The 15,470-nt window shown below is 37.0% G+C and overlaps 1 protein-coding gene across 1 annotated transcript; it reads left to right on the top strand.

The window, feature by feature from the left end:
- Positions 1 to 1,503: 1,503 nt before the first annotated feature.
- LOC113711011 (glutathione transferase GST 23-like) lies at positions 1,504 to 3,220 on the top strand. Its single transcript, XM_027234137.2, has 2 exons — positions 1,504 to 2,005; positions 2,653 to 3,220. The coding sequence occupies exons 1-2, from the start codon at positions 1,691 to 1,693 to the stop codon at positions 3,010 to 3,012; spliced, it is 675 nt and encodes a 224-aa protein (XP_027089938.1). The 5' UTR covers positions 1,504 to 1,690; the 3' UTR covers positions 3,013 to 3,220.
- Positions 3,221 to 15,470: the final 12,250 nt, after the last annotated feature.

Raw genomic sequence — 15,470 nt, 5'->3', positions numbered from 1 at the left:
ATCCTTACATATATATATATGTAGATGTACATATTATATTTTACCCATATATAATAAAAGATATATACATATATATATATATATATATATCTGAATTTTGCACATAGCCTTTAAATTTTGCAGGGCATAATACCAGAAAAAAAGATATATTTACATATTATATTTTACACATATATAATAAAAGATATAGACATATATATCTGAATTTTGCACATAACCTTTAAATTTTGCAGGGCATAATATCAGAAAAAAAGAAGAAGATATGTAGCATATATACAGAATAGCTTTAGCATACACAATGGCTCTGTATACGTGTCTCTCAATTTCTTAAGAGTCGGGGCCCATAAGTGCCAGGAGCACAAAACACAATTGATTGGCAGCAATTAATGTCCACTGCAGTTGAACGCCGACCTCAAGGTACAAGAACTTTAGCAAGAGTTTCAGCACTCAAAAGTACAACACATGGAAGCAAAGTTGCACTTGAAAATAGCTCCACCATAGAAACAGAAAGTGCTTCTTATGTATATGTAAGGATAAGATCTGATTAGACAATCTTTCATGCTTGCAGTTTATAGAATCTGATGATTTGGGGGAGATTACATCGAGGAAAGTGAAAGGATATGTTGATCGGTCGTTGGAAGCTGCATGCATGAGGGTAAATCACGTAAAATGGTTTCAGATATTTACTTCTTTAGTGGATGCCTGTTACTATTTTTGACAAAATAGTGTGGCAACAATAATGTAATGCTTAAAAGTTGATGTCTTGGTATTTCAGGGGATGGATAATATATATTTCGGATCAGAAGTAGATAGGACACATCCCTTGGCTCTCCTTGCAAGTGAGCTTAAAATTATCAGCTCCGGACATCTTTTTTAAAAAAATTCTGGCAGGTTCCAGGCTGTGTCAGCCCGGCACCTGCCATCGTTTTTAAAAAATTTCGATGTCAGGTGTCGAGCTGACACTGCCGGCACCAGCCGTCTTTTTTAAAAAGAAAATTTTGTGACACGATATCCATAGATTTGTACTTACCCTGTGTCAGATCAGTAAATGTCTGACTTTTCTTTTTTTAACTTATATTCTAAGTAATTAGCCAGCAATTTGCCCCATTCTTTTGGGAATCGCACGAGCACTCAGATCTGACATATATAACGATTAAATCTAATAGAGTGGCCTTGAATATTAATTTTATATATTTTAGTGACCAAAATCTAACTTTTAATAATTCAGTGACTAAAACTCGACTATTCCAAAAGTTTAATGACCATCGAATAATTTGCTCTATCTGCTGAGATATGAACTGTCAAAAGTACGGTCACATAGCGGCATCTTGTGCGAAATTAAGAAAATCTGAGCAATCAAATATTCAAATGAATGGCTTATTTGACCCGGCAATTGTCGGAAATATGATGACTTGACTTTTACCCATTCGCTTATTGGATGTCATCCCCGTCCACATCTTTTGGTTGTAGGGCAAAAAAATAAAGAGAAAAGCATCACAGCACAAGAAGTTTGTGGCTTATATTCTCCTATTTAGTCAGCGCTCAAACAGGGAGGATCATTTTTAGCCTTCTTGTCAAGCCTTTAAAATTGCAGTGACATTAGGTGGGTGAACCAAGTAAAAAAATTGCAGCGTAACACTACTGAGATAGACTGAGAAGCTTTGCTTGCCACTAAGCTTTAGGTTCGAGAATGGCAGGAGAGGGTGTCAAATTGCTGGGATACTGGGGAAGCCCTTTTGCACTCAGGGTTAGGTCGGCATTGAAACTCAAAGGCATTGAATATGAGTACCAAGAAGAAGATCTTGGAAACAAGAGCCCCCTGCTCTTGCAGAGCAATCCTGTTTATAAGAAGATTCCAGTTCTGCTGCACAACGGGAAATCAATATCAGAATCCCTTGTAATACTCGAGTATATCGATGAAGTTTGGAAGCATAATCCCCTCCTCCCTGAAGATCCTTATGAAAGAGCTAGATCGCGCTTTTGGGCCAAATTTGTTGATGAGAAGGTAAGTAAGAAGGCATAATTCTGCAGATCACAACAATTTGTACTGTTTACAGTAGAAAATATGAATACTAATATTTTAGTTGGAGCGCAAGGATGACTGAGTAGTCCAGAGATTTTTCCCTTGCTGTGATGTATATTTCAGGCAAATTTTAAGCATACTGTGATCACAAAGCAATTTAATACCAGCTTTATGAAGTTTTGTCTCCCAAGTGAGATTTGTGAGTATCTAACTTAAAAGTCTTAGTCCGAGAGGCAATGAGATCTGTCCCGAAAGTATCTCTCTTTGAGTATTTGAGCAATCAAATTGATTAATTTAGTGATGAGTTAGTGGAAGTTAAGTGAATGCTTTCAGCCATATACAGATTAAAGCAGCTGGTCACCAATTGGGTGGCATTGATGTCGTATTTATCCTGTAATTATGTGTCAACGTTTGTAATCTTATATCCATCATGAGACTACTCCACTAGAAGCAACCAGCATAATAATACAGGTTGTATCATATGCTGTCAGGTTTTAATATCGCCACTTGCGAGTCAATAGAGAGAGAATATTTAATGTTCCCTGTAAAGATTCCAAGTTCACACATTACTGGAGTTGATTTCATTTACAGTGCTCCTTTTTTTTTTTTTTTTAATCTTTTCTTTCCAGTGTGTGCCTGCACTGGTAGGAACAATCTCCAAAGTCGGGGAGGAGCTGGAAAAGGGTGCAAGAGAAGCTCGTGAACATCTGAAGACCCTAGAAAGTGGACTGGATGGAAAACGCTGTTTTGGAGGCACGAAGATAGGTTTTGCAGATGTTGCTATTGCCTGGGTTGCATACTTGGCTAGAATGGAGCAGGAAGCTTTAAAGATACAACTCATTGATCAGCAAAATATGCCTGTGCTCGCTGCATGGATTGATTACGTCCTTGAAGATCCAGTCATGAAAGAATTAATGCCACCTCACGACAAAGTGTTCAAGCACATGATAGATATGCGTGAGAAGTTGATAGCAATTGTATCAAATTGAAGTGTGACACTGCCAATTCGATTCACGGGTTCCTGCATATGATTTGTCTAAGTCTACTGCTAGATCAACGATGCATCAGCTATAGCAGAATAAAATACTCTGATGAGAAACAGGCAGTTGTGTGCTAGCAGATAAGTAAATTATGCAACTAAACCATATGTGTTATGAGATGTTATTCAGAATTATTGGCTTCCATCAGCTTTGGATATTATGTGGCAGCATGAAAAAAATTTTAAGCTTTCTTTGTTTATCCGGGAAGGGGGGGAGAAAGAATATGTCCCCCTTCCCGCCGTTGATGTTTAAGCAAAATTCGTCACCCATGAACAAAATCAATTCTCGCAGGGGAGACAGAATACTTGACTTGGTGTTGTGAAGCTGGTAGTTTGATACACACACCAACCTCAACCCCTGTCCCCAAAACCCAACTAGCTGGCGGAAAAAGAAGAGAAGAAAAAGAGAAATCGCTAATAAGAAGGCAAAAAGAAATTGCTAATGGAACAAGCAAGCTTATAGCATTACCATGAACTCGTTCACAAACAAATTCAGATTACTGATGCAAAAAGATATTGCGGAGCAGAAGATTCTATCCCGAATCAGAAAAACCAGAATTTGGAGATAAGTTATACCAGGATTAACGGATGGGACATAAATGGAAACCAAAATTCTTCCAGAAATCCTTATGATACAGAGTGAAAAACATGAACGAAGGGGAAACTTTGCTGCAACATTTCTGGCATCAGAAGAGAAATTTAAACAATTCTATCAACAAATCTCCGGAATGAAAATGAGAAAAGAGTTCAGAATATGTGCTTTTGCCAAAAAGAAAGCAATTCAGGCATTTATCTGGCACGGGTAGCACGTTCCTCAGTTGGCAGCTACGCATGAAACAGGGACAATGTAGTTGGTTAGCTATCTCAAAGCTACCAAGATGTTGACAGCAGTCTAAAATATGGTTCACTGCTTTTGAACGTTATGCTGTTGCTGTTTTCAAGTGAACTTGAATTTGAGTTCTTGTGATAAAACCCTGAATGTTGGATGCCATAGACAGAGGGACATGCTACAAGTCTACTTAGTAATTCCTTTGTGGTTGAGAAATAACGCGAATGGTGTGGCTTTGCCTGTATGTTGCCATTTGTTAATTTGCCTTGATTTGGTTTAGTATAGGGCAAGGCTGGCATCTCTGTTCACCTTGTGTTTTGGTGTAGTTATATATGTGTGTGTTCGTATCCTCTTGTTTGACTGTAATATGTGAATGTGTATGCATTTGTTGCAGTGACTGTTGGGTAATGTGTCTGTGAAGCATTCCCCACATGGTTTGCATTTCTACTTCTTATTTGAGTTGTCTTAAGTATGGAATCCATAAGTAGCAGATATGCAGATAAATTGTATACATAAATCTATAGTTGTATTGTAAAAATGTAAGCTGTCTAGCACCGAAGTTATGTTTACTCAGACTTGTGCAGTTGCAGGATTTTATTGTACCCTCCTGATTTTGTTCCTAATGGGCTATTATTGTCCAAGCGCTTCATTCATGCCACAGGTTTTCTCTTTGATTTAAAGTGAAAAGTTGTCTTGATTCTGTGGAGATTTTTGTGACCAATTGTGTTATGTTTCTGATTCTACTGCATGCAAATTAATTCGCAGGACCTTCCAATTCCACGGAAAGAGATTACTATGAAATTCTTGGGGTCTCTAGAAATGTTACCAAAGAGGAGATTAAGAAGGCTTTTCATGCTGTGAGTGTATTCTGATCCCTCTATTTAGTGTTAATTTTCAAACTTCACAGCTTTACACACAGACACACATACATTCACATATATGTTTTTCTTTGGTATGTGTGTACATATAGTTTTACTTTTTTTTGGGTGATCAAGAGCTATGATGTATTGCTAACTTCTTATTTGGAGTACTTCGAGTTGAATTTCTCTTTAACTAAGTACTTTTGAACGCTTAAAAGACGATTTCAACTTTTCTTTGACTATGCTTGTAATAAAAGATAAAAAGACACTCAATTTGACAGACACCTGTAGAAGAGGTAATATGAGGATAGGATGCATGGAGTGTGATTAAGATTAGGCATTGTAATTCAATATTTTTATATACCAATGAAGTATAAGTTGAGCATTTGAGGTGTAAATCACTCCAAAAAGAAGAATGAACAAAGTGCAAAAAGACTGGATTAGGTAGAAGTTTTGTTTATTAGGTACATCATAATTTGATGATCAGCACCTATAAACTATGCTTCATCCACAATTAAATGTTGCAAATGGGGTGAAGCAAAAATGGTTTTCATAACTTAATATTGTATGAATCATTACAAGGATGTGGGAGTATAAATCTAATGGTTGAACATGCTCAAGATTATACTTGTTGAAAATGCTCTGCTTGCGTGTCTATTTACTGTCATAGTCTTGGAAATCAATGTTGCCATCTTCTGAGTTCTGACTTTTATGAAGTTCACTGTGCATTTTGTCTGAAAAAACTCAGAGGATAAGTGTTGCTAATCATGTTATTGCATGTCGTGTTAAATGTGTTGTAATGATTAGTCTTAAGATGTTAAGGTGAGATCTATCATGTTGAGAATAAGGGAAAATGTCCAAGATGGTTTGGACATATTTCAGGTCATCATATAGGAAGTGCATAATGGATTCTTGGAAGTAGAGGAAGCTAGAGAAGCAGATGAAATGAACTAATGATGACTGCCATGATTTCAGTTTAGCAGAGACATCAACCTTGAGAAAGGAGACTGAGATAGTGGATTTATATAGCCAACAGAGTATTGATATGTGGTTTTTAGTTGAATATTGTGTTAAGTAATATTTCAATATTTTTCTGACATTTTATTATTGTCTCTTTGGCAAATAATATATTATTGTGTTAGCTTGCGAAGAAGTACCATCCAGATGCAAATAAGAAAAAGGATGCACCAAGCACTTATCTTTTGATGCAGATGTCCCCTGTGATACTTGCAGTGAGTGGATTGTAACTTAAAAACGTGTAATCCTAGATTATGTTTACACTTTCAACCCTGTGATACACTATGTAATTATTCACCTAAAGAAAATGGTTTAATATAGTGACATCACAGAACCATAAAGGTATGATTACTCTTATTTATTTATTTATTTTTGTCGATAACCTAAGCTAGCCTATTCTAGGGGGAGGGGGAGGGGACTCGATGTGAGTAGAAACTCCATCGAAACTGGTCAAGAAAGACCGTCACATATTGTGACAAATTTTGTGGAGATAAGGTTCGAAACCCTTGACCTTCCGCACCACCAGGCTTGGGATGACCACTGGATGATTACTCTTATTTGCTTTGTGAAAATTTGTGCATTTCTGGTTTCAGGTCACTCAAGATCCTCTTTTTGCCAGAGATGGGGCTCATATATATATATATATATATATATATATATATATGTGTGTAGATAGTAATATATTTGTGTATTCTTTTACTCTTTTATGTTTAAGTCTCCCTAATCTACAGGCACAGCTAATGCTTAATATGGACGATATTTTTTGTGTTCACTATGATTCTGAACCAAATAAGTATCCTTTTACAAGTATACTATCTGCCTACCTTTTTCGTTGGACCTTAGCTTGTGATTAGTGATCGGATAGAATCAATATGCATCTCTGTTTGGATCCTTCAGTTTTTAAAAACTAGTTTTTCAAATACTATAAAAAATTTTAAAAAGTACTCTAAAAGGTACTCTAAAAAATAGAGTACTTTAAAAACTCTGTTACAGTAAAATTTTTCAAAAATATTCATAAAAACAGCTAATCCAAATGGAGGAGTAGAGATATTTGTACCATCTCATTATTATATGTTTCTTGGCCCTGTGAAGCTCAAATACCAATGTATGATGGTTTCAGCATAGGCAGAGAGATTTAAAGTAAGGCCTGTTTGGTCTCTGATTACTGTTCTGATTTAATCTAAAAAATTTACTAAATAATCTTTTTCAAAGCATTTTTGTGTTCCGTTATTCAGTTGCTGTGAAAAATTGTACCCAAAAACTAATTAACATTTAAGCTGGAATTTGGATAAATAAATACAAAAATATGGGAAACAAACTCAAAAGATGGGATTTCAAAATGTTGCTACATCTTACTATTACCTTTTTTTTTCCCTGAAACCTGTATCACTTGTTGTTTCAATTTAGAAAGTATAATTTTGGTAAAAAATTGTAAATTCCACCTTGAATGAACCAATCAAGGTGTTTATCTAACTGCTTTATTTTGTGATTGGCATAATTGATTGTGAAAATTGTCGTTGTCAGAACTAGATTGAACAGCATTGCCATCTCTTAAGGTCTTGATTGTGTTGGAAGGGTTCAGAGCTCCTCCTATACAATTCTGGGGCATTTTCTTTCCCAAAGCAACAGAACTCCAAACTCTGAAGATTTTTTTCTTTTTTTGGTGGGAGGAGGAGGGGTGTTTCCGTTTTCATACAGGTCTGCGGTAATAGAGGCAACCCCCGGGAATTAATAGCAGTCTGGGGCACCGGGCGCTGCCTTAGGTCCCACACAAGAGGGTGCAGGTATGTCAGGATCGGCTAATTACTCAGAATATCGATAAAAAAAGAAAAGTCGGACATGTATGGGTCTGACAAGGTGGTACTGTAAAACTATGTAGCCCGGCAGTCAAAAAAGCAAAATTTTTTTTTTAAAACTCTGACACAAAATTTGTTTTTTAAAATAAATTCGCGGCCCGGCAGCCGGCAGAATTCTACAAAATCAAGAAGCATGAAGCATGAATTGAAAAACTAATTCAGTGCAAAGTCCGAACAAGAAGCATGAAGAACTCAATTGTGTTTCCCCTTGTTTTTATGTCTCTTGTCTTGAGTCTCTTTATGGCCCCTTCTATAGGCCAGCAACCCAATCTTGCCCAACAACTTTCAGTTTCCCAGTTAAAGCTGTAAGTGGAATTGAAGGGAATCCTAGATGTTTTGATGAAGCACTGAAACGGTTTCCAGCAAGTGCAATGCCTCAAAAATGTTCATGCAGTGATGCCGTGCAATGCCTCAAAAAACGGTTTCCCAGTTAAATTAAATTTCAATTGAAATAAAGATTTTATAATTATTTAAATTATTCAATGAATTTATCAATTTAAGATGAACATAAATATATATACATTAAATTGTATTATTGAAATATTTGATTTAATATGAAGGAAAGACAAAAAGAAATGGCAAGAATTTTTTTTAAAATTTATATGAGTTCTTTATATTGGTAATCACCTTTATTTGTTATTATAGTCATAATGCCTGATCATAACCGATTGAAACTCATATCCACAAGATGTATAACGATTTTTGTTATACTATTTACAACTAAAATTACTATATACTCAAATTAAAATTTTCTTTTTCCACTAAATTTTATTTTATATATGATTTATGTGTTATCATTTGTTGGTAATTAATTTAACGAAAAGATGCTCTTTAGGCTAATATGTTTTGACAATGTGGATTACTTTTAAGGATTTTAATGAGATTTAGAACTGTCAAGATATATATCTGTCAAGATATGTATCAACTTTGTATATATCTCTTGTATATATAGTCGTTAGCATATTCTTCTCCTAATTAATAGGAGACCTAGCGTAATTGTTGGTAGGGCTCTGTACTCACATGTATATATAGATAATTGCTATGCTAATGATGAAAGGAATTTTCGGCCGCACAAATCTTGTCATGGTATCAGAGCCTTGTGCTCTGATTCTTCAATAGACTTTATTCACTGATATCTTTTCTCCTCGTGCATGGCCACTTCCGATAATAAGAAGGATGGTGACTCATCCAGAAAGAGAGTAACCTCCCCATATGATCTAAATCCTAATGACAATCCTGGAAATCTGGTTACCCATGTTCAACTGAAGGGTGATAATTATGATGAATGGGCCAAAGCTATTTGTATGTCTATGCGTTCGAAGAAGAAATTGGGGGTCCTGGATGGCACAATCCAACGTCCCGATGATGACTCTGATGATCTTGAAGATTGGTATACAGTGAACTCAATGTTGGTCTCGTGGATTTTCAATACTATTGAGTCCACACTCAGATCCACCATCTCTTACAAGGATAGTGCCTTCGATCTCTGGCAAGATATCAGGGAAAGATTTCGTGTGACAAATGGGCCTCGCATTCAACAACTTAAGGTTGCCGTTGTCGAATGTAAGCAAGGAAACTCAACCATTAGTGATTATTATGGCCGGATGAAAAAGCTTTGGGAAGAATTGGCAGACCACGATGCGATTCCGATGTGTCATTGTGGACGGTGTACATGCAACTTAACAAAAGCATTTGATAAGAGAGCTGAAGATGAGAAGGTACATCAATTTCTTATGGGACTTAATTCTGATATATATGGCACGATACGTTCCACCATATTGGGTAGTGATCCATTGCCCAATATGAACAAAGTCTATGCTTCTATGATTCGAGAAGAGCAGGTTCACACTGCTAGCTCGTCTAAAGAGATGAAAGGTGAAGTGATGAGTTTTGTTGCACAAATCAATCCGGGGCGTGGGCGTGAGATGGTGAAAGATCCAACTAGATTCTGTACTCACTGCAAACGCACTGGTCATGAAGCAGACAATTGTTTCCAATTGATTGGTTATCCTGACTGGTGGGGAGATCGTACTCGTGGTGTCGGGAGAGGCACTAGCCGAGGCAAAGGAACTGGACAAGGCCGTGGGGGAGGACGTGGAGGCCAGGCGCATGCAGCTATGGCTTCTGGGTCATCTACTAATGGAGCTCTTGAAGGAGGTTTGAATCAAAATGGTCTCACAGGAATAACTGAGGACCAATGGCAAATGTTGCGGACCTTCCTTAATGCACAAACAAAACCTACACTAAAGATGATTGGTAAGAAAACAAATGTGACATGGATTATCGACACCGGAGCCTCTAATCACATGACAGGCAATCTAGAACTCTTAATTGATCTCCAGGATTTGATAGGGTGTCCGGTGGGACTTCCTAATGGTGAATCTGTTATGGCAACTAAGGCAGGGGTAGCTGTGTTAAACAAACACTTAACCTTGCATGATGTGCTTTATGTACCAAATCTGACTTGCAATTTGATCTCTGTGTCTCAATTAATTCGTCAGAATAATTGCTTCCTGTTATTCACTGACATTTTATGTGCAATACAGGGCCGCACTTCGAGGATGCTGATTGGAATGGGTGAACAGCGGGAAGGGCTCTATTATCTTTGTGGCTCCTCTACCGTAAATGCAATTAAGACTGGTGACTCAAGCACGTTTGATCTCTGGCATAACCGGTTGGGTCACCCCTCCGCTAAAATAATTGAGATGCTTCCTCATGTTGGCTCTCGAGGGTCTAGTAGCTTGACCAATAAAGTCTGTGAAGTTTGTCTTCGTGCAAAACAGACTCGAGCACGTTTTCCGCTTAGTGATCATCATTCTTTGAATATTTTTGAACTCATACATTGTGATTTATGGGGACCCTATCGTACCCCATCCTCTACTGGTGCTATTTATTTTTTAACACTTGTTGATGATTGTTCTCGTGCTGTTTGGATTTTTCTTCTCAATGATAAGACTGCTGTTCCTCAAACCATGCGCAATTTCTTTTCCTACGTGCATAGACAATTCAACAAACAAGTTAAAGTGGTTCGTAGTGATAACGGTACTGAGTTCAATTCTTTGAAGCCTTATTTTGCTGAGCATGGTGTGATTTTGAAACTTCTTGCAAGGGCACGCCTCAACAAAATGGACGTGTTGAACGCAAACACCAACACATTCTAAATGTTGGTCGGGCGTTAATGTTTCAGGGACATTTGCCTATTCAATTTTGGGGCGAATGTATTTTGACTGCCGGATACTTAATTAATCGCACACCTTCTGCTCTTTTACATGGGAAAACTCCTTATGAGATTTTATATGGAAAACCTCCTTCTTATGATCATTTCCGAACTTTTGGCTGTTTGTGTTTTGTTCATAATCAAGATCGCAAAGGGGACAAATTTGCGAGTCGGAGTAGGCGCTGTGTTTTTGTCAGTTATCCGTATGGAAAAAAAGGGTGGCATGTTTATGATTTAGATACTCATGAATATCTTGTATCGCGTGATGTGATTTTTTCTGAATCCATTTTTCCTTATTCTGCTCCTGTATCCTCTCCTATCACTGCTCCTTCTTCTGCATTGCCTACTGGTGTTGATGAGGTTGTCTCTGAGCCGGAACTTGAACCTATTGGCGAGCCTGAGCCTGAGCTTGAGCCTGAGCCTATTCATGTGGTTCTACAGGATGAACCAGCGCTCGATCATCTTGGCGAATCCTCTCGTCCTACTGATGAGCAACCTGAGGAGCTTTTGGGCCGCGGTCATCGATCTAAGCAACAGTCAGTACTTCTTCGAGATTTTGTGACACACACAATCACAACGTCGAGCCCTTCCCCCGCTTGTTCATCGCCCCAATCGCCGTCCTCAGGTACGACCTATCCTATAGCATATTTTATGAACTATGATCGATTTTCTTTGCGACACAGGGACTTTCTTGCTACTCTTACTGCTGGACTTGAACCTTCTACATATACTGAGGCTGTTGTACATGACTGTTGGCGTGCGGCTATGCAACATGAGCTACAGGCCTTGGAGACTAATGGCACTTGGGAGTTGACGCATTTACCTCCTGGCAAGAAGTCCATTGGTTGTAAATGGGTTTATCGCATCAAGTACCATTCTAATGGTACTATCGAACGGTACAAGGCCAGATTGGTCGTTCTTGGCAATCGCCAAGTTGAGGGCATTGATTATAATGAAACGTTTGCTCCTGTTGTGAAACTGGTCACCGTTCGCACTTTTCTCGCAGTAGCGGCTGCACGCAATTGGGAACTTCATCAAATGGATGTTCACAATGCTTTTCTTCATGGTGATTTGAAGGAAGAGGTGTATATGCGACCTCCACCAGGGTTTTCTCCTCCCCAGCCTAACCTTGTTTGTCGTCTGAAGAAATCTTTATACGGGTTGAAACAGGCTCCCCGGTGTTGGTTTGCCAAACTTAGTACTGCTTTAAAGCAGTATGGCTTTATTCAATCTTATGCAGACTACTCATTGTTTACCCTGCGTCGTCATGCCGCTGAGATTCATGTTTTGGTTTACGTTGATGATCTTATTATTTCAGGAAATGATAGCTCGACTATTCATCAATTCAAGAATTACTTGAGCACTTGTTTTCATATGAAAGATTTAGGTGCCCTCAAGTACTTTCTTGGTATTGAGGTCGCTCGCAGTCCTGAAGGAATTTTCTTGTGTCAACGCAAATATGCGTTAGACATTATTTCTGAGGCTGGTCTTTTAGGTAGCAAACCGGCTGCCTTTCCTCTTGAGCAGCATCATCGTTTAGCTTTGGCTGACGGTGCTCCTTTTGACACTCCCGAGCGTTACCGGCGTTTGGTTGGACGTCTTATTTATTTATCGGTGACTCGTCCTGAGCTATCTTATTGTGTTCATATTTTAGCTCAGTTTATGCAAGCACCTCGTGTGGCACATTGGGAAGCTGCTTTGCGTGTTGTTCGGTATTTAAAAAGTCATCCCGGCCAAGGTATTTTGCTACGGGCTGACTGTGACTTGCAGCTCTCTGCTTGGTGTGATTCTGATTGGGCTGGTTGTCCTTTGACTCGCCGGTCATTAACTGGGTGGCTGGTGTTTCTTGGAAATTCACCAGTATCCTGGAAAACAAAGAAACAACCTATTGTATCTCGTTCTTCCGCTGAGGCAGAATATCGCTCCATGGCTACAACTACTTCCGAGTTAAAATGGTTAAAAGCTTTATTATGTGATCTTGGGATTCTTCATTCTCAACCGATGCTCTTATATTGTGATAGTCAGGCTGCTCTACATATTGCTGCTAATCCTGTCTTTCATGAGCGCACCAAGCATATCGAGGTTGACTGTCATTTTGTCCGTGATGCCATACAGGATGGCACCATTCGCCCAGCTTATGTGTTTACTCATGCGCAATTAGCTGATATTTTCACTAAGGCTGTTGGGACGTCGCAATTTGGATCTTTCCTTCGCAAGTTGGGCATTTGTGATCTCCATGCTCCAACTTGAGGGGGGGTGTCAAGATATATATCTGTCAAGATATGTATCAACTTTGTATATATCTCTTGTATATATAGTCGTTAGCATATTCTTCTCCTAATTAATAGGAGACCTAGCGTAATTGTTGGTAGGGCTCTGTACTCACATGTATATATAGATAATTGCTATGCTAATGATGAAAGGAATTTTCGGCCGCACAAATCTTGTCAAGAACACATTTTTTATGCATTTAATCTAATTCACATTTTATTTCATTTGAAATATAATTATTTAAAAAATAAGGGACCAAAAAATATGAAGTCAAACTTTTGACTAATTCTAACTTGATTTTGACCGTTAGATATTATAGTTTTCTATTAGTTGTCCTAAATTTGGCTAAAATAAAAAATTTGGGATCATATTTATTTTGATCAAAATATAGTTTAACTCATAGACCAAATGTTGGGGGGACCAAAATTGCACAAGTTCCTTTATTTTAATCATGTTTGATATCCCGACCCTTTCTTTTATATTTACGCTTCAATTATTTCAAATTTGAAACTCAATTAAAAAATTAAATCCTCCACAATATTTGTTTTGACATGTACAAAATTCACTAAATAATGTTGAAAATTTCACCCATTTTTCACTTCAACAATTTCACCCATTTGTTTTTTTGATTAAAACTTATGCCACTTGACGTACTAAACCCGACAGTTTTTTTAGTTAATTAATTAACGTTTCAAAGTTGAAACGTAAGAAAAAGGTCAAAACAGATTTATTAAAACAATAATTATTTGATTTATCTTATGTTAAAAAAAGGTTTTGTAAAAAAGCTTGCTTTCTTGAGTTCGCAGATCCATTACCAAATCAATTGTCTCCTTCACTATAGCTTCGAGGACTTCAGACTTGTCAGCCATCTTCACTAGTTCAACTCACTTTCTCTTTAGCTATCAATCTGAGCTCTTTAGTTCAAATCTTCTTTTTTTTTTTTAAATTGGCCTGGCTGACTGCCCGGCAGCATGTCAGACTTTTTTTGAAAAAAAAAAAAAACCCTCTTTTGCTGCCGGGCTGCAGCCATAGTTTTATACCCATCGCTTGTCAGATCCATTCATGTTCGATTATCTTTTTTTTTATTGATATTCTGAGTAATTAGCCGTCAGGATCTTGGTTATGTGTTTCGTATTAAAGGAAGGATTAATCTGGAGGCACGATTAGTGGACCTATGGAATGTATGGACATGGAGACGGGTAGGACGGTCATCAAAAGGACCGTCCTTGAAAAGTTAATGGCCAGGATGTGGTTCAAATAAATTATACGGTTCAGATCATTTCTTATATCTCGTTTTTAATGTGTGTGAGATCCACAAAAATTTATTCTAAAGTTACACATTATACAAACAAAGTTACGTTGTGTGCAAACAAAGTTACGCGCAAGGAGCAAGTATAATTGTTGAACCTATGGATGTATCCTTCTTGTAGTTATAAATTTTGTACAAGTAAATTATAGAACGAAAGTGATTGTATAAAATAATGAGTAACTATTTTTTTTGGGTAAATTCTAGTTTTAATTTTTTTATTATTAAGAGATCTACAAGAGAGATATAAAAAGTAAAAAAAAAAAAAACAACAGAACGAAAAATAGATCAACATAAAAAATGTTAAATAATTTTGATTATTCAAAATCAAAATTTATAATGAGATACATTAATCAAACGAAAATAGAGCATGCACCTATGAGTATTAATATATGTACATTTTTGCTGATCTATTACGGAAGTGGTATGCTCTAGTTATTGAAATGATCAAATTGGTTGCTTGTCATAATCACTTTTTATAATCAATTTTTCGTAAAATCTACAGCAGACAAGAACGAAAACGAAGCTCTAAAATGAACAGAGTAGATTAATGGTAATTTAAATTACAAAACCTCCTGAACAAATAAAGTAATGGTTGAATTGTATTGCTAAATAGGACAACGAAACCATCAAATTTTCAAAATTCATAAGGGATGAGAAGTGATTAAGGTTCATTTGCTCATTTTTACTTTTAATTTTTTTTTTTGCTTTGAATTTGAAATGTTGGTTATAAAAAGTTAAAATAATTATAGAGAATGATCAATATTAAATTAAGTTATTGTTTGGTAGAATCTAATTTTTTTTTTTTTTGCTATTCAAAATATAAAATCTATATGCAAAAGAAAATGAAAACACCAATTGTTCAAACCCATAGTATATCTATTTAGGCGAAACAATCAACCCAAAAAGGGTGAAGGTGTGTATGGTTGGATTGGAATTTGTGAGCCTTAAAGCCTCCAAAATTAAAGCAGGAGGAAAAATGAATTAAATTAAGGGCCGAATTAGTGAACAAAATGGACAAGAAAACCAAAAACATATCAAATTTCTTGGCA

The sequence above is a fragment of the Coffea arabica genome, chromosome 10e, assembly GCF_036785885.1.
Source record: "Coffea arabica cultivar ET-39 chromosome 10e, Coffea Arabica ET-39 HiFi, whole genome shotgun sequence".
NCBI classification, from domain to species: Eukaryota; Viridiplantae; Streptophyta; class Magnoliopsida; order Gentianales; family Rubiaceae; genus Coffea; species Coffea arabica.
The sequence above is the reverse complement of the archived record's forward strand: the minus strand, read 5'-3'. Positions and strand labels throughout refer to the sequence as shown.

Bases quoted from the DNA above. Each gene is read 5' to 3' on its own strand.
- LOC113711011 (XM_027234137.2), top strand. From the start codon at position 1,691: ATGGCAGGAGAGGGTGTCAAATTGCTGGGATACTGGGGAAGCCCTTTT. The intron at 2,006-2,652 runs GTAAGTAAGAAG...TTTTCTTTCCAG, and splicing joins CCAAATTTGTTGATGAGAAG to TGTGTGCCTGCACTGGTAGG.